At 42.3% G+C, this 21,807-nt stretch overlaps 1 protein-coding gene across 6 annotated transcripts in view; it reads right to left on the bottom strand.

The window, feature by feature from the left end:
• The window catches only part of RBMS2 (RNA binding motif single stranded interacting protein 2), a 332,030-nt gene that overhangs the window by 36,884 nt on the left and 273,339 nt on the right, over nt 1-21,807 (bottom strand). For all 6 annotated transcript variants that reach the window (XM_033936036.1, XM_033936038.1, XM_033936032.1 and 3 more), the window contains 2 exons: nt 15,749-15,840; nt 652-809 (listed from right to left, as the gene is read on the bottom strand). In XM_033936036.1, coding sequence (XP_033791927.1) covers nt 652-809; nt 15,749-15,840 — 250 coding nt within the window. The remainder of the gene's footprint in view (nt 1-651; nt 810-15,748; nt 15,841-21,807) is intronic.

Below are 21,807 nucleotides of genomic sequence, written 5' to 3'. Positions count from 1 at the left end.
TAAGCAGTGAATCTCTCAAAGCCATTTCAGTAATAGCCTATGGACTTCTCTTTTAGGAAATTATCCAAACCTTTTTTATACTCTGCTATGCTAATTGCTTTCACCACATTCTCTAGCAACAAATTCCAGAGTTTAGTTGCACAATAAGTGGAAAAATATTTTCTCCAGTTTGATTTAACCCTTTAATTGGTGAAACGGCCACTTTACGTAACTTCTTGTTGAACGAGAGCAACAGTGCCAAGTAATAGGCTTTTGGAGATGCAGATCTCCCGTAAGAGCCATAGAAAACACGTTGCTTCTGAGCAAGAAAGCCAAATAAAGGGTTAAATTTACTACTTCATAGCTTCATTGTATGCCCCCCTAGTCCTAGTATTTTTGGAAAGAGTAAACAAGCAATTAATATGTACCTGTTTCATTCCACTCAGTATTTATTTTATAGATTGATCTAGGTCTTATGAAACCGAGGAGGCTCCCCTGCTCAAAATCCACATACCCCTCTGCTGCCCATTGACATAAGGACCGTCATCTGGTGAAGGCCATCCCAGGCTGTTCCACCAATGCAAGGGCTTCAATCGGCCATACTGACCTGGGGACTAAATTAGGCGATTGCCCCCTTTTATCCAGCTGATTCCAACACACTGGGGTCCTCACCTGGCAAAGCCAACCCCCCGACTGGTCCCACTGGCATCCCGCAGGATACGGGTGGAGATGACCTGCCCAAATGGCTTCAGCATGGACTCCAGTTCCTGTTCATCCATCGTCACTGGCAGGTTGGAGATATACAGATTAGTTGGGTCCTGCTCCTGTTGCTACAAAGAGCAAAAGTGAACATTTAATATTCTGTCTTAGTCCACTTTAAAGATAATAAGAGACAACATCTTTTTTTTTTTTTTTTTGAATAAAGCTTTTATTGAGATATACACACAACATAAAGTATACATAGTAGATGCAGCAGCAATAAATAAAACAAGGCACAATGTGCAACATTCTGGAAAACACTCAAAGAGCTGCAAACCAAATAACATGTGCAATCCCTATGATCAAGCAACAAAACACCACAATAGCCCCCACCCACCCCCACCCTCCCCCCAGGGACAAAACACAATACCCACAATATTTAAAAAAAGGTTGAGAACCATCAAAGCCCATACACAGCAGAAACTAGAAGAGGAATAGGAATATGAAATCCCCCAAATCCCCACCTACCCAGTTCAGCCCCAAATGTAGCTCAAATCCCCGGTCCGCCCCTACCTCCAACCTCCACAGAAGCCCGAAATCTACGCCAAATGTGAGCATATCCATGTTGTTTGCCATGCCGCAAAGCCGTTAAGTGGTAAAGAAGTTGCCATGAAAGCAAGCGCTGCTCCACCATATCCCAGGTGGGAGAGAGCGCTTGATTCCACAAGGAGGCCAAAGCCAACCTGGCAGCAGTGAATGCCAGCTTACAAAACATAGAATCTCCCCAGGCCAGATCTAATTGATGCCAATACAATAGGGCATGTTGCCAACTCTCCGGGATCTGGATATCAAGGATCTGGGACACCCTAGAAAAAACCTCTTTCCAGAACCCACGCACCCGCCCACACTGCCACCACATATGAAGGTAGGTGCCCACCTCCCTGAGACAACATCTTTTTTATTGGATTAATTTAATATATTTTTGAATAGCTTTCAAATGCAATACCTTCTTCTAGAAATTAACAATTTTGTTCAGACTACTACACGTTACTCCTTATTTAATTAACTCACACTGGCTTCCAATTAATCACCGTATCACCTTTAAAATATTACTCTTGGTATTTAAAACTCTGTCCACCAATGAACCACAATTCATTAATAGAATGCTTATCCCTTATAATTCATCACGCTCTCTTCGATCTACAACACAAAAGCTCTTAATTGTCCCTTCTTTGAAAGTTATCGGAACCAGACGTCATGATATGTTTTCGGTAATGGCCCCCCAACTCTGGAACACTTTACCTCAATATATAAGAGAGGAAAAGGACCTCAGTCGTTTTAAAAACAATTTAAAAAGCTTCCTTTTTAAAGATGCTTTTAATTTTTAAATTAAAATTTAAAAAGTGAAGTAGTTATCCTTCAGAGAGACATTTGCCCTTCCTTGTGTTCTTTCCGTACATGGTTTTCTTTCTGCTTCTCTAAAGCACCAATTTTGTAACTTTCATTCCCTTTTTCCTTGTGTATCCATTGTGTCTGTAAGTCTGTCGGTCTAACCCATTATACTTAAATTTTAATTAGTATGTTTATTTTTGTTTCACTGTAACTCGCTTAGTAAATTTTGAATAAGCAACTCATCAAATCAAAATAAACCTTGAAACTTGAGGCTTCAACAAATTTCTCAAAACCCATACAATTAGCCAAAGATGTTATAGAACAATTCCAAAATCAATTTCTTGATTTAAACTGTTAGGGGCTAAAGTATTATCACCACAAATAAAGCGCTCTCTCCTTAATAGTTCTTAAATCTACTGCCACCCCTTCATGAAGCCTCCAGAACAAACAAATGTTTAATCTGAAAATTTATATCCTGTCTGCTTTTCACCCGACGGGAGCTCTTGCCGTTTCGTTATTAAAGCCGTCAATAATGAAACCTTGTGAGACACAACTACCGGTAGAAACTGTATGCACGGTAATGTAAACGCATGAAGACTGTGCTGGCAGAGTGAATAGTGAAACCCCAGACAAAGCTTTACTAGTGAAACGGCAAAAGCTCCCGTCGGGTGAAAAGCTAAGTATCGTGTTATATTATGGAAACGGTCACAATTGAAAAATGCAAATGACAAGAGCCTGGGAGAGAATTTTGAATCAATGATGTTCATTACCCCAGTAAAAACACCAGTTGATTGCTGTATTTAAAAATGTCCAGTTACTTTTTTTCCAAGCAGAAGGAGTCAGCATGTCTAATATTTCACACAAATGTGATTCTTTTGGTCACAAGGCTTTCTAAACCTTGCATTGTGTTTTAGTATTCTCTAAATCAGTGTATCGCAAACTGGAAGGAGAGGTGCCGGCTGATTGCCTAAAGGACATGCCTACGTGGCGAGAGGTGCATCCTGTAGGCAATCAGCCAGTGCCAGTACCTCTCCTCCTCTTTGCACATCTTCTCTGCCGGCCATTTATTTTGAGTACTCTGATCATGGAGCTATAAGGTCAAAGGTTACATACAGTTTCTCTCTGTGCTTTAAGGTGGCACTCAACAAATTTAGATAAATAGCTATTCGGTAAGAGTCCCATTCAAAGTTCTATTGCTCTCACTATAGCCAGAATTGATTTTAACCTTATAGTAAGAAAAGCAGGCCACAAAGCCTTTCCTGTCAAAATTGTAGCTCTCCTTTCTTCCCTGTAATCTTTCTTTTTCATATTTTAGGATGTAAGCTGCTCTGAAGGATCCCCATAAGGTGGGATAGTACAAATTGAATAAACTTGAAACTTTAGGGCAATTGGCCCTTGGGTGACCCACAGCATGATAACTTAGCTGGAACAAGCCTAACACAAGCTCTATGGCTGTTGAACTCTCTGACAGCAGCGTACTATCTCTTGTAATACCTGCTCACTATCCACATAATCAGGGCCCCTCAAAGACCTTGAAAAAAAAGGCCATGGCATAGACTGCGATGCTCAATGTCTTTCAGTTTAGTCAGTAATGTATCTTTCAGACTGTTTGCTCTCCAGGAGTCACTTATCAGTGTTTGAGAACACTTCTGCATGAATCTCAACGTCTTTCACACATTTACCTAGCTCAGGTATTTCTCTCCACGTTGGCCCAAACTGCCTTCAAATCTGATTTAATTTCAATCCTCCAAGTGCAGACTCCTACTAAAAAGTCCAATTATGGGCATCCTGAAGGCAGGGTTTCACTAGGATCATTTTCAGCTGAAACAGCCAGTATCGACCATGTTGTCTGCCAGGCCTACCACTGCTGCTTGCTGGAAGGCAAACTCTTTTCAAATTTATAGAGTTTTGTTGTGAAATGTTCAACTTTGCCAGTTCCTGAACATGCTGCCGATCAGTGTCCCCGGAGGAGGCGGCCATCATTTGTAGTCGTCCCTTTCTCTTCAAGTGTTTGTGTTGAAAGAGCAGAGGAAGGAGGTTGTGGAAGATGCCTTTAGGACTAGGTGATGATCCACGATGAATTCCATATCTTAGGCAGCAACGGCAGAAAGTAGGGATTTTGTTTTTTTTAAATGGGGCACATATGGAGGAGCCAAATCCTTACTGGGAATAAGGTTAAAGATGGTGGATGTGGGGGTTCAAGTTTTCCCTTGTGGTGAGAAGGTGAAAGATGTTGAATGTTAATTTGATCAAGATGGGGAAGGAATTGACTTCAGAAACAGTTTGCCAACAGAGTGCAAGAGGAGTTAAAGAAACAATTCTTTCTGAGGACAGCAATCTAGACACACATTCATCAGCAGACTGTGGATCAGAAACATGTTATTTTACTTTGAGAACTGAACAGGGAGATACATGGCAAAACTGTAGCATTCAATATCGGGCAATGTTATGATATTGAGAAATAAAGAGGACTACAGATATCCTGACTCAAGTTTTATTCTGAACTATTAGGAAGGACTAGGGTCTCGAGTTGCCTTTTCTTACACTTGATCAGGTGGTTGCCTCGAGGCTCTGACAGAAAATGATGAAATACTTAGGATGGGAGAAGACTTAAGACTCCAAGTGGCGTTTTATAATATGCTGTTGGAGCACATTGTAAAGGGTCCCTTATGGAAAGGTTTCAGGAATCCCTCAGGTCTGTTTCCTTTCCAGCTATGGTGAGGCAGAGCCTTATCACGGTCCTGTCAAAGAAGGTAGACTTAACTAAGCCAGGATCTTACAAACTTATATTACTATTCAATGTGGATATATAATTTATAGCAAAATCCTGGCAGACACAGTTTAGGTGGAATTCTGCTCAATTTGGTCATTAATCAGTTGATGAGTTTTGTTAAAGGGTGATTAAGTTGGAGGATTTTTAGCAGCGATGGAGGCTGTCCAAAGGAGATGGGAATGGTTAAAGTGGTAAGTTTCGATACCAAAAAACCTTTGATAAAGTTGGGTATGACAGGGACGGAATTAGGAATGATGTAATTGAAGGAATAAAGATTTTGTATACAACGGCTACAATGTGTTTCAGCGAGAGGTGGGTTGTAGCAGGGATGCCATTTGTCAGGGCTATTATATGTTATGTAACATGGAAACATGATGGCAGATAAAGGCCAAATGTCCCATTCAGTCTGCCCATTCACAGTAACCATTATGTCTGCCTCTCTCCAAGAGATCCCACATGCCTATCTTACACCTTCTTGAAATCAGACACAGTCCACCACCTCTTCTGGAAGACTGTTCCACGCATCTATCACCCTTTCTGTAAAAAAGTATTTCCTTAGATTACTCCGGAGCCTATCACCTCTTAACTTCATCCTATGCCCTCTCATTCCAGAGCTTAGACTCGATTCATGCGCATTTACATCATGTAGGTATTTAAACGTATCTTATCATATCTCCCCTCTCACGCTTTTCCTTCACAGAATACATATTGAGATCTTTAAATCTTTCCCTGTACACCTTATGATGAAGATCACGCACCATTTTAGTAGCCTTCCTATGGACTGACCCCATCCTTTTTATGTCTTTTTGAGGATGCGGTCTGCAGAATTGTACACAATATTCTAAATGAAGTCCCACCAGAGTCTTATACAGGGCATCAATACCTCCTTTTTCTTACTGGACATACCTCTCCCTATGTACCCTAGCATCCTATTAGCTTTTGCCGTCATCTTTTCTACCTGTTTGGCCACCTTAAGATCATCACATATAATCACACCCAAGTCCTGCTCTTTTGTCTTCATCCCCTAAACTGTACTATTCCTTCGGGTTTTTGCATTTCTTACCATTAAATTTTAGCTGCCAAATTTCAGATCATTTGTCAAGCTTCACTAAGTATTTCTTCATGTTATTCACACCATCCGGGATGTCTACTTTATTGCAGATTTTGGTATCATCCACAAAGAAACAAATCTTACCTGACAACCCTTCAGCAATATCGCTTATAAAAATGTTAAAAAGAACAGCCCCAAGAACAGAACCTTAAGGCACACCACTGGTAACATCCCTTTCCTCAGAGCGATCTCCACTGAGCACTACCCTCTTGTTGTGTTCCACTCAACTAGTTTCTGACCCAGCCTGTCACTTTGGGACCCAATCCGAGGGCACTCAATTTATTTATTAGACATCTGTGTGGAACACTGTCAAAGACTTTGCTAAAATCTAAATACACCACATCTAGCACACTCCCCTCTATCCAATTCTCTAGTCACCCAGTCAAAGAAATTGATCATATTTGTCTGACAAGACCTACCTCTACAGTGTTCTCCCTAGGGCCTTTTAGCCGGGCTAATTTAGATGTCCACCCGGCAGGTTAGAAACAGAAGGTGGGCCGGTCTGAGCCTAGGCTGTATGTATCCCGTACTGGACTTTTTACGGGTAAGCGATGCAATGCACATGTACGGCCTAGAAGAAGCTGGGCATAGCTTATTGGCTACTGGGTTAGGTATCTTGTCGGGCCGATCAATCGGCGGAGGGTGGCACTGGAGCGTGCTGGATTTAGGTGCTCGGAGGATGGTTGCGGGTGGTGTTGCTGTAGAGTAGCGAGGGGGCACGATGTCGCTGGGTAAAGTCGGGTGGCTGCTGCTTTACTTGTGGGGCCCACACGGCTGAGTGAGATGGCCCTCGCGGCGGAGGCAGGAGGTGAGCACGAAACACAACTGGGAGGGAAAAGGTAACAATGCAAAAGAAGCCCGTCCACATCCCCCCCCCCAAGAGAAGGGGCTTCGAGGTGTGACAAGCTCTATAAACGAGAAATAGCCTTTGGAGGAATTTATGTTCACATTTGGAAAATCTCTCCCTCCCCCCCCCCCAAAAAAAAAAAAAGGAAAGAAACCCAACATGTTTCTTATTGGGTTAACAATACATGTGTTCATTAGTTTTCAGCAGTGAACACCCAATCCACTTTTGGCCTCTGGTAAGCACTATATACTACTATACTAAGTTCAAGAAGTTGTTGTACAGTATTTACTTTGTATTGGTCCTTAATTATGTGTAACGAGCTGATAGCAGCCACATTACTTTATCAGAGAAAAGAGGGATAAAACAAAGGGAAAGAAGAAGATTGAGAACGGTGAACTTTTTTCTGCCTCTGATAATGTGAAATATTGTAAAGCAAAATGATAGTACTGCTATTAAGGTTGGATGGAGGTGTTATATTGTGTCTGAGTTTCTGCCAAATCATATCCGATTTGAGGGAGCATTATATTTTCCTTTAAAGCTTATTCTTGTAATATCGTGCTACCCGTTGAATTGCCCAGTGGCTCTTTTTACTTTCATGAAGACAAGTGCAAATGGTGCCTAGTACAGTAGCTCTTTCATTGACATAAGTATTGTCTCTGTCAACCTATTTTCTTGGCTTCTACGTTAGATAGATTGTGAGCCCACCGGGACAGATAGGGAAATGCTTGAGTACCTGATTGTAAAAACCGTTTAGATAACCTTGATAGGCGGTATATAAAATCCTAATAAACTTGAAACTTGAACCAGTGATAAGTGGGAATTCTAGTGTTGAAGCAGAGGAGAGTTGGTATCTTGTCTTACTGTATTAGGATTACAGTTGAGTGATCGTATAATAATAATAACAACAGTTTATATACCGCAGGACCGTAAAGTTCTATGCGGTTTACAAAGATTAAAAGATGGTATAAATTGATTGAACTTAAGAGGTGAAAGAAAGTGGTTAATAGGTCAAGAGAACCGTTATTGAAGAGAAAGAGTTGTACGGGTCAATTGTCTAGATACTTCAGGAACAGATATGTTTTTAGGCGCTTCCTGAATTCCTCATAAGTAGTGGGTGAAAGCAATTGTTCTAGATCTTTACCCCATAATGCTGCCTGATGTGAGAGAAGGTGTTGATGGTGTTTTTTGAGTTTACATCCTCTAACTGAGGGGAAAACGAAGTTTGAATGTGAGCTTCTCTTATGCCTGTTGGCTGAGAAGGAGAAAAAGTCAGTTACGTATTTAGGGGCTAGTCCGTATAGTACTTTAAAGCAGAGGCAGGCAAACTTAAACTTTACGCGTGCCTCAATCGGTAACCAGTGATCAAACTTTTTCAGCCCAAAAATTAGTCTGACCGCTGCATTTTCCATTAATTGTAATCGTCGCATATTCTTTTGGGAAATTGCTAAATAGGCGATGTTACAGTAGTCAAGTTAACTCAGTATGAGGGATTGTACCAGAATTCTGAATGCTGACATATCAAAATATGCTGTAATGCAGGGGTCCTCAAGAGCCATATTCTAGTCGGGTTTTTAGGATTTCCCCAATGAATATGCATTGAAAGCAGTGCATGCAAATAGATCTCATGCATATTCATTGGGGAAATCCTGAAAACCCGACTGGAATACGGCTCTCGATGACCGGAGTTTCCTACCCCTGCTCTAATGGATCGAAGTTTCCAGAAAGTTAAAAAACCCTTTTCTGATTAAGGAGTCTACTTGGTCTTTCATGGTTAGGCATTGATCCTTAGTGTTATACCCAATACCTTCATGGTAGTCTGAATAGAGTAACTAAGTTTATTGATGCATAGTGGTGTTTTGGTCGGGCTCTGTGAAAGACTCGCGTTGTCTTCTGTTCTACCTGCTTCCCTACCCTGTAAAGAGGATGCTGAAGTGCCGGGCCAACCAACATTCCTCACTTGAAGTCAATTTTGACATCGGAGAGGAAGTTCCAGGCCAGCCAATCACTACCTGGCTGGCCCGGAACTTCCTCTCCGACGTTACAACTGACATTGGGTGGGGAAGGTTGGTCGGCCTGGCACTTCAGTGTCCTCTTTACGGCAGCGGTCTGTTCCCTGATGGCAGCGGCGGTGGAGGCGGCCTGTTCCCCGATGGCGGCGACTTGGGGGAGAGCAGAGAAACAGACAGAAAGGGGGCATGGAGAGAGAGAAAGACAGGGAGATAGAAAGAAAGAAAGGGGGCATGAAGAGAGAGAAAGACAGGGAGATAGATAGAAAAAAAGGGGGCATGGAGAGAGAAAAAGACAGGGAGATAGATAGAAAGAAAGAAAGGGAGCATGGAGAGAGAAAGGGCATGGAGAGAGATAGAAAAAAGAAAGAAAGAAAGGGAGCATGGAGAGAGAAAGGGCATGGAGAGAGATAGACGGAGTGAGAAAGAAAGAAAGGAGGCATGGAGAGAGAAAGACAGGGAGAGAGAAAGAAAGAAAGGGGGCATGGAGAGAGAAAGACAGGGAGAGAGAAAGAAAGAAAGGGGGCATGGAGAGAGAAAGAAAGGGGGCATGGAGAGAGAAAGACAGGGAGAGAGAAAGAAAGGGGGGCAGGAGACAGAAAGAAAGACAGAGGAGGGCAGGAAGAGAGGAAGAAAAAGTTGGGGAGGGAATGAGGTCTTGAGGAGAAGTAGCATACAGGAGGCTGAAAGAAGGGAAGACATATTGGATGCACAGTCAGAAAAAGAAAGTGCAACCAGAGACTCATGAAATCACCAGACAACAAAGGTAGGAAAAATGATTTTATTTTCAATTTAGTGATCAAAATGTGTCCGTTTTGAGAATTTTTATCTGATGTCTATATTTTGCACTATGGCCCCCTTTTACTAAACCGCAATAGCAGTTTTTAGCGCAAGGAGCCTATGAGCATCGAGAGCAGCGCAGGGCATTCAGCGCAGCTCCCTGCACTAAAAACCGCTATCGCGGTTTAGTAAAAAAGGAGGGGGTATATTTTTTGTGACATTACATAAAGTCAGCTGCCTTGACTTCTTTGAAAACCCGCGGAATATAAATAATAATTAACATTTTCTCTGCGTACAGTGTGCTTTGTGCTTTTTAAATTTTATTGTTGGTAGATCATTTTGACTTGGTCATTTTAAAAGTAGTTTGCAAGCCCAAAAAGTGTGGGCACCTCTGGTGTACCCTATAACAAGCAGCACTCAAAGTAACAATTTTTTGTTACTGCATTCTTTTGCTGTTTTTTGGTTTAATGCATTTTGTCTTGCAACTCCCCTTTTTAAAAAAAAAAAAAAAAAGATCAAATGTGTTCCCTTTGTTTTTAAATTGACCACACCACCTGTTTACCTAAATGACTTGTCCAAAGGCTAGTATAAATTAAGTCATCATGTAGTAGGTATGCACTGCTTGATTTGGTATGATTCTAAGGCCAGATCAGTAGAAGAGCATGAATAACAGTCTTCAATGTCAGGTCTTGTGATTGTTATGTAGCAGTTTTTTTCAAATTTACATCTACTATCTTTATATTGTGCACAGTATTAGGGGACATGTCACTGTTTCTGTGGTGTTGCATTGTATGCAGAATCTGGTTTCTTGGTTCAGTTTAACTTTTGTCTACATATTTCTATTTTTAGTTTGTGATTATTCTATATTGCGCGAGGGTGTATCTGTGTTCTATGTGTTTGAAAAGGACATGGCTCTCTGTTAGCATTGACTGTACAAGATCAATTGACTATGCAGAATCTGGCTTGTTTAGTTTTACAATTCGTGTGTTGGTGTTCTAGTGCTCACTGCTGTGTTTAAGATGCTGCCTTTTTCTAGGTGCACCCTTGTTGTGTGACTCATGGATTATTACTAAAAATAGCAGGCAGAGTGGTTGGTCCTGATCCTGGTTTTATAAAAGCTTGACTAGGGATACCAAAGGCATGTTCTTGAGATCACATTCCAGAAGTAGAAACAAAGCTGGCCATGGATATAGATGCTTTTTGTGTAAATGTGTTTGAAGTGAAAGAGGTTGTAGAGTGTGGTGTGGTAGGAACTGCATTTTAAGTTTTTGCATTGCACACTAGGGACCTGCTTCCAGAGCTGGACACCAAAGGTATATATCTCCATAGTATTTGGGCATACCCTAGAGTGGAGTACCAGCCTAATTTATTTATTTATTTTGTTCACTCTCCAATCTCTTAAACTTATTTGTATATTTTAATTTTATTTCTTTTATTTTTTCATCTTTTTTTTCTAATTATTTGAATTGTACCTTTCCCTCACAATTCTTGGAATTTTGTTATATCTTTTCTATTTTAATAATTGTTTACTCAGGTACTTTAGCTAGATTGTGAGCCATCAGGACAGATAGGGAAGTCCTAAGTACCTGTATTTTATTGTAAACCACTTAAATCTGTAATATGCTTAAGTGGTATATCAAATGTTAATAAAACATAAAACAATGGTTAATGCTGTGGGCTGAAAACCTAAGGAACTGCATCTCCCTGGACGAGTCCCCTATCTCTCTACTATCCCAAGTACAAAAACTTAGGATTGTGAGCCTAGTAGGGACAGGGAAAGTACCTATATATAATACGTAAACCACTTTGGTTGTACCACAGAAAGGTGGTACATCAAGGACTTGATGTTCTTGTGGGAATGGATGTTTCAGCTTCTGTCACGAATCGCGGACTCACTAATTTGTGGTATGCTCCGACCGCCTCTTCCTGTACTAAAGTTGGGCTACACCAATCAGGAGCTGCGTGTCAAAGCAGCAGGAAGAGGCAGTCGGAGCATACCATGAGTGATTTTCTGCACCCGCCGGCGCTCCAGCTGCCCTCTCCTGCCTCTTGACAGGCAAGAAATCGCCATGTGTGCTTTTTCAAAATTTGCGGGGGGTTCCTGGAACGGAATCCCCGTGAATTTTGGGGGAGTACTGTATATGGTAGAAATAGTACATGGGGAAATTGGGAGAAGGGCAGGTAGAAGAGGGGCCCCCCTCCTTAATTTCAGACTTGGGCCCCAGCATATCTAAAACCGGCCCTAAATGATTATGTGGATGGGAACTGAGCTACCCATGTTTGAAATCTAGAAATTGTAAATGAATGTCCTACTGCAGATGGAGCACTTGACAGCTAAGACAGCGAAGTGCAGTGGGATAAGAGCACGCTTTGACTATGTGGTACCCGTTTCATATGACACGGACCCCAAGATGCAGACGTGAAACAATGAACGTTGTTGCAACTTGAAACTGACCCTATGAGACTGGGTAGCTGGGGAGGAGGCAGTGAGAAGTTGGGGATTATCCATCTGCAAGGGTATTACAACAACAAAAAAAAGAAAAGATCATATAATCTGAATTCACTTTCTGCTCATATCTCGTACAATCCATTATCCTCTCCAGATTGGATTATTGCAATTCCATTTACCTAAGCTTAACAAAGAAAAGCCTCCACAGACTCCAACTAATCCAGAACACCGCGGCCAAACTTATCTTCTCAAAAAGTAAATTTGACCATGTCACACCGCTCCTATCCAAACTCCACTGGCTTCCCGTTATTTCCAGGGTCTACTTTAAATGTGCCTGCCTAACCTTCAAGATCCTCCACGGTATCCTTCCTCCTTTTATCCCTCTATCCTGGAATTCCTCAAATCCAACCTCCACTAGATCCACTCAAAAATTAAAACTATCCTACCCCTCCTTAAAAGGCATCTCCCTTGTTGGTAAACTTGGCTCTTCCCTCCCTTTCAGAATCACTCAGCTCTGGAACAGTCTCCCTTCCCCTCTCCGCAATTTGAGCCCCCTTCTACCATTCCGTAAGCATCTGAAGACCTGGCTCCTCTCCAGAACGTAACCCCGTCCCGCTCCTGGCACTCTCACACCAACCTCTCTTCTCTCATACTTATATTATTCCACTGGAGTTCCGTTCCTTCCCTAACCATGTAAACCGTGTCGAGCTCCATCTGCGGAGATGATGCGGTATATAAACCCAAGATTTAGATTTAGATTAGATTAGATCTACTTGTTTGATTATTATGATGATGTTACACCAAAACCAAATAAGATCAAACATTCTCCTACACTACTTTTTCTTTTTTTTTCCTCTCAAAAGGAGGATTTCTTTATTTACTAAGTTTCCAGTAAAACAACTTTACTTCAGTGGAATGAATCTGGATGAGTGGCTGGATGAGTGGCTGGCACCAAAAAAAAAATTCCATCGATTTTGGCTAAAAAAAAAATTCCATCGATTTTGGCTAAAAAAAAAATTCCATCGATTTTGGCTAAAAAAAAAAATTCCATCGATTTTGGCTATACCAATACCAGGTCTGCCATGCTTCACTGGCTTGTATGCGATTGAAAATTCACCCAGGTAGTGGCCAATCATCTCCGGCTTGATTTCCACTTGGTTGAAAGTTTTACCACCGTACACTCCCAACATGCTGCCCACCATCTCAGGAAGAATAATCATATCATGCAGGGTGGAGCCTCCTTCTTAGCCTTATGGAGACGCTTCAACAGAGTGCTGCTTACGTCGAAGACCTCGATTCAGCCGCCTGCGCTGACAAGCACCGTAAAGCTGCATCAGCTGTTCATAGGACATATCCAGGAGCTGATCCAGGTCCACCCCTCTGTAGGTGAATTTCCTGAAAGTTATTTTCTTTTTCTGCTCCACTTCCGCCATTTCTAGCAACACTTTTCCCAAAAGGGCAACTTCCGGTCAAGGAACTCCTGAAATCCTACACTACTTTTTCTTAATGGCCAGGAAAGCCATTTTGGTACAAAGGCTTAGTGATACATTGCATTTTATATATTGTAATGGTTATGAAACGCCATAAGGCTGGCTGGAATCATTCTTATAAGTGGTGGAAGTTTCAATAAATTTGGGAACTGTTGTGGACAGCGATGCCACATAGGGTATATAGCCAAATTTTGAACAGTTAATTACCTAACTCCTGCACGAATCATTTGAGGTACTTTTGGGCTTGGATAAGAGTACACCAAGCTTGGAAGTTTACAGTATTCTTTTCTGCAAGGGAAAAGAGGGGGAAATGGGATGTGAGGTTTATAACGGAAAAAAAATGTTGCTGTTTCTCTCCTCTTGTATTATTGCTTGTTCTTTTCAATAAACATGTTTCAAGAAAAAAATCATACCATTAAACACTAAAATAAGGACTACAGAACCACCACCTCACTAAAAAGTAGTATTAAACTGCAGGGTGGATTTGATTTAAAGCACTAGTCAGAAAGACTTGATTTAAATCATGCCCATGCCCATGACATTATGAATAGATTAATGGAATTCATTTACCAAAAAGTTTAAACATTGCTTGAATATACAGCCTCATGCTAAAAAAGTAATCCTTATTTTATGGATGAATAACTTTAAGACTATAATGTATCTTAAATTGAAAACTATCTTTAGATGGTTTTTCCACAAAAGCATTTTATTTTATTTTTTTAATCCAATTTTTTTTTTAATTGATTGATTTTTATCCCCCCTGGTTAGGCTGTGCCCCTTCTGCTTCACCCCTTCCATATTCTCTATGGAGCTCAACAATTGTCCCTAGAAATATGGATGACAGCAAAACTTAAATTCAAAGCTCCTCCCAGCAGTACTCTTTGCCAACATGTACGTTACTGGCTTGCTGTGGAATGTGTTGTGCCAGCAACTCAAGTGAAGTCCAGCTCAGAAACTGAGGCCTTATCTCAGCTGACCACTGCATCAGGGACAAGAGCTGCATTTCCTCTCCAGTGTCATACCACGCCTGCCTGGTTCAGAAGCAGGATTTCCTGGGGGAGAACAGGAGAAGGAGGGCCATTGCCCCGAGTCCCCACACTTTGGAAGGATCATATAGCACCACCCATCGGCAACTTCAAGGCCCCAGTTCTGAAAAGCAACTGATGTGCCAGAAGTCTCTTTTGTCGGTTCATAGTCAAAAGCGTGCGCCGACAACCCAGCACAGACAACTGAGCGCAAGGCGGAAGCGCGCCAAAGAAAAACAGTATTTTAAAGGGCTCCAACGGGAGGTGTTGGTGGGGAACCCCCCCCACTTTACTTAACAGAGATCGCGCCGGCGTTGTGGGGGGTTTGGGGGGTTGTAACCCCCCTCATTTACTGGAAACTTAACTTTTTCCTTCTTTTTTAGAGAAAAAGTGAAGTTTGCAGTATAATGTGGGGGGTTACAACCCCCCAAACCCCCCACAACCCCGGTGCAATCTCTGTTAAGTAAAATGGGGGGTTCCCCCACACACTCCCCGTCGGAGCCCTTTAAAATACTGTTTTTCTTTGGCGCGCTTCCGCCTTGCGCTCAGTTGTCTGCGCTGGGTTGTCGTCACGCGCTTTTGACATGTCACCCTTTTGTCAGCCTCTCCGTCCCTCACGGTCCTTGCTTTACCGCCTATCCCCAGCAGCAAGAGTCAGGGAGAAATGCCTCTTACCTGAGATAAACCAAGAGGCATTTCTCCCTGACTCTTGCTGCTGGGGATAGGCGGTAAAGATTAGATTTAAATGGAAGGGGGTGGAGATGGTTTAAATAACTCTTAACATGGTGTGATCATATGTATACGTCCCTGTTGAAATAAGCATGTATGGCTCTATGTTTCTACATGTATACAGCACTGCTACCCAAGGCCCCGGCTGCCCATATTCACTGTCTAGAGAATGACACAAGTGACAGAATTTGTCCCCTTCCCCGTGATTAACTGCGGGAAACCATCCCCATATCATTCTTTAAGGAGAAAGAGACGAATTAGAGTATGAACGGGGATAACTACCGACCCTCAAGCCTTGCATTGAAGAATGCTGGTGTAGAAGGACTGACATTGAGACAGACACTAAAGAATGACACGGGATAGTTTCTTGCGGTTATCAACGATGTCAACCTCCTCGCTGAAAGCCAGTTCAGTCAGATGTCCGCAGTAGACAGTGGACACTTGCTCAATAACCACCAAAAATCTTACCTTTGCCATCTGTGCCTGCACCCCACTGGCTTTCAAAGCAGTCACTGCTTTCTGAGCTGCTGCCGGGCTGTCAAAATCCACAAATCCATAGCCTGCAAGAAAGGAAACAGCACATCAGCAATGAACAGGAGGGATCTCTGGGTCACCAGAACCAGGAGAAGCATGACTTACATAAAAATATAGAAACATGATGACAGATAAAGGCCAAATGCCCCATCCAGTCTGCCCATTTGCAGTAACCATTCTCTTCCTCTCTATATGAGATCCCATGTGCCTATCCCACACTTTCTTGAATTCAAACACAGTCTCTGTCTCCACCACCGCTAATGGGAGACTGTTCCACGCATCTACCACCCTTTCTGAAAAAAAGTATTTCCTCCACCTCTAACGGGAGACTGTTCCATGCATCTATCACCTTTTCTGAAAAAAAGTATTTCCTCCACCTCTAACGGGAGACTGTTCCATGCATCTATCACCTTTTCTGAAAAAAAGTATTTCCTTAGATTACTCTGGAGCCTATCACCTCTTAATTTTATCTTATGCCCTCTCATTCCAGAGCTTCCTTTCAATTCAAAGAGAGACTTCATGCAAGGGAATCTATCATATCTCCCCTCTTCCACCTTTCCTCCAAAGTATACAGATTGCGATCTTTAAGTCTGTTCCCATACGCCTTATGACAAAGACCATGCACTATTTCAGTAGCCTTCCTCTGGACCGACTCCATCCTTTTTATATCTTTTTGAGGGTGCGGCTTCCAGAATTGTATTTTAGCTAGCTTTCACTCTGTGCTTCCAAAAGGAGGAGCTAAGGAATTCTGGGATGGCTTAACCTGTGAATGATCTAGAAACTGGGATGAAGTACGAAGTAATAAAATTCACAGACGACACCAAACTATTTAATGGGGCTAGGACTAAAGAGGACTGCGAGGATTTACAAAGGGACCTGAACAAGCTAGGGGAGTGGGCGTCGAGATGGCAGATGAAGTTTAATGTAGAGAAATGTAAAGTCTTGCACGTAGGGAACAGAAACCTGAGGTACAGCTACACGATGGGAGGGCTGTTACTGAGTGAGAGTACCCAAGAAAGGGACTTGGGGGTAATAGTGGACAAGACCATGAAGCCATCAGCACAGTGTGCAGCGGCCGCTAAGAAAGCGAATAGAATGCTAGATAAAATCAATAAGGGTATTACAACCAGAATGAAAGAAGTTATCCTCCCATTGTATTGGGCGATGGTGCACCCGCATCTGGAATACTGCGTCCAATATTGGTTGCCGTACCTAAAGAAGGATATGGCGATACTCGAGAGGGTTCAGAAGAGGGCGACACGTTTGATAAAAGGTATGGAAAACCTTTCATACGCTGAAAGAATGGAGAAACTGGGGCTCTTTTCCCTGGAGAAGTGGAGAATTAGAGGGGATATGATAGAAACTTACAAAATCATGAAGGGCATAGAGAAAGTGGAGAGGAACAGATTCTTCAAACTTTCGACAACTACAAGAACGAGAGGGCATTCGGAAAAATTAAAAGGGGACAGATTCAGAACCAATGCGAGGAAGTTCTTCTTCACCCAAAGGGTGGTGGACACCTGGAATGCGCTTCCAGATGGCATGATAGGACAGGGTACAGTACTGGAGTTCAAGAAGGGATTGGACAATTTCCTGAAGGAAAAGGGGATAGAAGGGTATAGATAGAGGGTTATTATACAGGTCCTGGACCTGATGGGCCACCGCTTGAGCGGACTGCTGGATATGATGGACCCCTGGTCTGACCCAGCAGAGGAATTGCTTATGTTCTTATGTTCTCAAATTCTAGATCTAGTTCTCAAAGGAACGAATGAATTAGTACAGAGGGTAATGGTGCTGGGGCCGCTTGATAACACTGATTATAACATGATCAGATTTGATATAATCCCTGGAGTACTTTCACACAGGAAATACAATACAATAGTATTTAACTTTAAAAAAGGAACATGAGGAGAATGGTAAAAAAAAAAAAAAAAAGAAACTTAAGAGAAGCAGCTGCAAAGGTCAAAAATTTACATCAGGCGTGGACGTTATTCAAAAATCAAAAACAAAAGAATACCTAGCAGTTCCACAGACAAAAGGGGTAAAGCCAAAACAAAAAGGACACTGTGGAATTGATGTTCTTGATGTAAAAGATTATTGGAACATCCAACACATTAAAAATCCAAGCGGTGCAGATGACTTAAAAACAATGGGACACAGACAATGTATGATGCAGACCCAACACGTGTTGCTTTTTTATTTTAGTGAATCGCTTCCTGCCTACATTTGAATGCCATTCCCCTTCATTTGCATGCACGGATCAGAGGATGATTGGGACAGAGGTTAATGAATCGGGTCAGAGGGAAATCAGGTCATAAAGGGGTCGTTAATCAGTGGGCTTAGTGAATCTAGCCCCAAGTCTGTTTTTAGAAGATCCTCACGGTGATGGAGTTTAGATCTGCAGTATCCATCTCTTCTCTCTGCATAAATCTAGATGTCATAATTTTAGCTTGATTTTCAAATTCTGAAGGTCATGTGAATAATCTATGCAACTTCAAAGGTTGCTCCTGCGTTGTGTATCACTCTTCTAAAGACCAAGGCAGCCATCCAAGAGACTGCGCAGCACCACCACCACTAAAAAAGGTACCGGGGGGGGAGGGGGTGCTGCAGGCAGCTTTGGGCTTTTCAGCACCAGACGCACCTACGTGTATAGGAGGAAAAACCAAGAAGAAAAAAAATTCTTAACCAAATTTTTTTTTCTTGGTTTTTTCTCCTCTACAGGTGGGTGCGTCTTATGGTTCAAAAAATACAGTATTTTTGTTTGAAAGGAAATTCTATATACAAATTAAGGGAGCTGCAATAGGGGCTTCTATGGCCCCAGATATGACCAAATTTATATACTGCCAACTTTGAAAATACCTTTCTGTGTAAGCATGATTTTGCTGATGAAGTAAGACTATATAAGAGATATATTGATAATATATTTATCTTATGGAGAGGGAGTATGGCTAAACTGAATCTCTTCCCCATATGGCTCAACTCATGTGATAGTAACTTGAAGTTCAAGATGGAATATTTGTCACAAGATATCCATAACATCATTCTAAAATATTGGCATATTCTGGAGTTACACAAGTGTTTTAGGAACAGTAGGTCTCTTGTAGCGTTCTCCTGTGGTGAAAATCTACATGATAAACTTGTAACAGCACTTCCAACTACTGTATTCACACAACTCAACCAAGCTACTCTGGGCATCTTCCCTGTGGGTTGTGTTCAGTTTGCAATCATTCTTTGCAAATAACCTGTTTCCACATACCCTAGGACAGGTAGGAAGTACAGGCTGAATTTTCCAAGCACTTGCAACACAGATTTTGTTGTGTACATTACCTGTCCCTGCAAATTGATTTATATTGGCAAAACCAAAAGAAAAATACGAAACCTAAGTTAGGCACCTAATTTAATTGGTAGAGGGAGTGGTCAAGATGGTGGCATGTTAGCAGCCAGCATTTGTGCTCTGCCTTAGCTTACCAATTTCCCCCTTTCAAAATAGTTTCCGCCTTTGGGCAAATGCCGCACACAAAGTGTAAGGGCATGGTCCATCTAAACCCCTTGTTAGCTGTATAAATAGTTTCCGCCTTTGGACAAATGTCACATACAAAGTGTAAGGGCATGGTCCAGCTAAACCCCTCATTAGCTGTACAGGTGACGATGGACACCTTCATGGCTAGCTCATCATCGATAACTGGAGTAGAGTTACCCGTGTTTGCTTCAAAGGAAGGCGCCTTCGGAGCATTGGGATTGGAAATATCATTATCCGATTACCCGACCTCCATCGTTTCCTGTGTCGGGGTCCGATGAAAGCACTGTGGCTGAAGTCCAGAAGAAGTCAACACAGCCACGTGGTGAGGGGGCTCAAGCGGACCAGGGCAGAGAGTTTGGACATCCATGGAGCTGGGGATAGAAGCTTCTCAACGGTGGTGACACTGGACAAAATTTGTTGCTCTTCTCTGGACCCTTTCGAGTAGTACTATGTCCTTTTTCATGTACGGCGACCAGTTGGACTGGATGGACCATTTAGGTCTTTAACTGCTGTCATTTACTATGTTACTATGAATTGTACAGAGGTGGGCGGAGAAGTACTCAGTAGAAGGTCATGAACCAAGATTTGTGTGGCAAAGGTATATCCAAATAGCAACCAGAAAAAGCAGTGAAAATGTATGTCATCACTGATGAACAAAGTAACCAGTCCCTAGCAAGGACATAGTTCTTTGACTTATTTAACATCCAGAGAAACCGCTAACCCTAACACCAGTTGGACACAGTATTCCAGGTGGGGGCGCACCATGGCTCGATACAGCGGCATGATAACCTTCTCAGATCTGTTTGTGATCCCCTTATTAATAATTCCTAGCATTCTGTTCGCCCTTTTTGCCACCGCCACACATTGCACGGACAGCTTCATTGACTTGTCTACAAGTACTTCCAAGTCTCTTTCCTGGGGGCTCTCTCCGAGTACAGCACCGGACATCCTGTATTCATGCATATGATTTTTGTTACCGACATGCATCACCTTGCACTTATCCACGTTGAATCTCATTTGCCATTTTGGGGCCCATTCCTCGAGTGTGTTTATGCCTCGTTGTAGGTCTTCGCAATCTTTCTGTGTCCTCACTACTCTGAATAACTTTGTATCATCCACAAATTTAATCACCTCACTCATCGTACCAATTTCCAGGTCATTTATCAATATGTTGAAGAGCACAGGCCTGAGCACCGAACCATGCAGCACCCCACTTGTGACGCTTTTCCAGTCCGAGTATTAGCTGAAACACAGACCGTGTTGGGTCTGCATCATACATTGTCTGTGTTCCATTGTTTTTATATCATCTGACCCGCTTGGATTTTTAATTTGTTGGATGCTCCAATAAACTTTTAGATCAAGAACATCAATTCCAGTGTTCTTTTTTTGTTATTCAAAAATACCATCCTGGAAGCCCAGACTAGATATGGTAGCCGGTGTGGTTAATGAGTAAGGTGAAGGAAGCTATTAGTACTAAAAAAAAGAATCCTTCAGAAAGTGGAAGAAGGATTCAACAGAAAATAATTGTAACAGCACAAGGAATGGCAAGTGAAATGCAATGCGTTAATAAAGAAGGCAAAGAGACCTGGAAAAGAAGATTGAGTTGGAAGCAAAAAAAACACAGTAAAACACGCAGCTGGCACCCTGAAGAGCCCCGCTGAGCCCTGTATGTATGGAAGCCTGATAGCCTCTGCTCAAGCCCCTACATCCTTGCTTGATTTAATTTTTTGATTGGGTGACCAGTGAACTGGATTGTGGACATATGCTTGATGTAATTTACTTAGACTTCAGAAAAGCCTTTGACACGGTTCCTCATAGGAGGCTCATGAACAAACTTGAAGGACTGAAGTTAGGACCCAAAGTGGAGAACTGGATTAGAACCTGGTTGACGGACAGATGCCAGAGAGTGGTGGTTAATGGAAGTCGCTTGGAGGAAGGAAAGATGAGTGGTTGAGTCCCTCAGGGTTAGATGCTGGGGCCGATCCTGTTCAATATGTTTGTGAGTGACATTGCTGAAGGGTTAGAAGGAATAGTCTGCCTTTTTGCAGATGATACCAAGATTTGTAACAGAGTAGACACCAAGGAGGGAGTGGAAAACATGAAAAAGGATCTACAAAAATTAGAGGAACGGTCTAAAATCTGACAACTAAAATTAAATGCAAAGAAATGCAGAGTAATGCATTTGGGGATTAATAATCGGAAGGAGCCGTATATGCTGGGAGAAGAGAGGCTGATATGCTCGGATGGGGAAAGGGACCTTGGGGTGATAGTGTTCGAAGATCCAAAGGCGAAAAAAATAGTGCGACAAGGCGGTGGCTGCTGCCAGAAGGATGCTGGGTTGTATAAAAAGAGGTATAACCAGTAGAAGAACAAAGGTGTTGATGCCCCTGTACAGGTCATTGGTGAGGCCCCACTTGGAGTATTGTGTTCAGTTTTGAAGACCATATCTGGCGAAGGACACAAAAAGGCTTGA

The sequence above is a fragment of the Geotrypetes seraphini genome, chromosome 3 (assembly GCF_902459505.1).
Source record: "Geotrypetes seraphini chromosome 3, aGeoSer1.1, whole genome shotgun sequence".
NCBI classification, from domain to species: Eukaryota; Metazoa; Chordata; class Amphibia; order Gymnophiona; family Dermophiidae; genus Geotrypetes; species Geotrypetes seraphini.
This window is presented reverse-complemented; position numbering and strand designations above follow the sequence as displayed.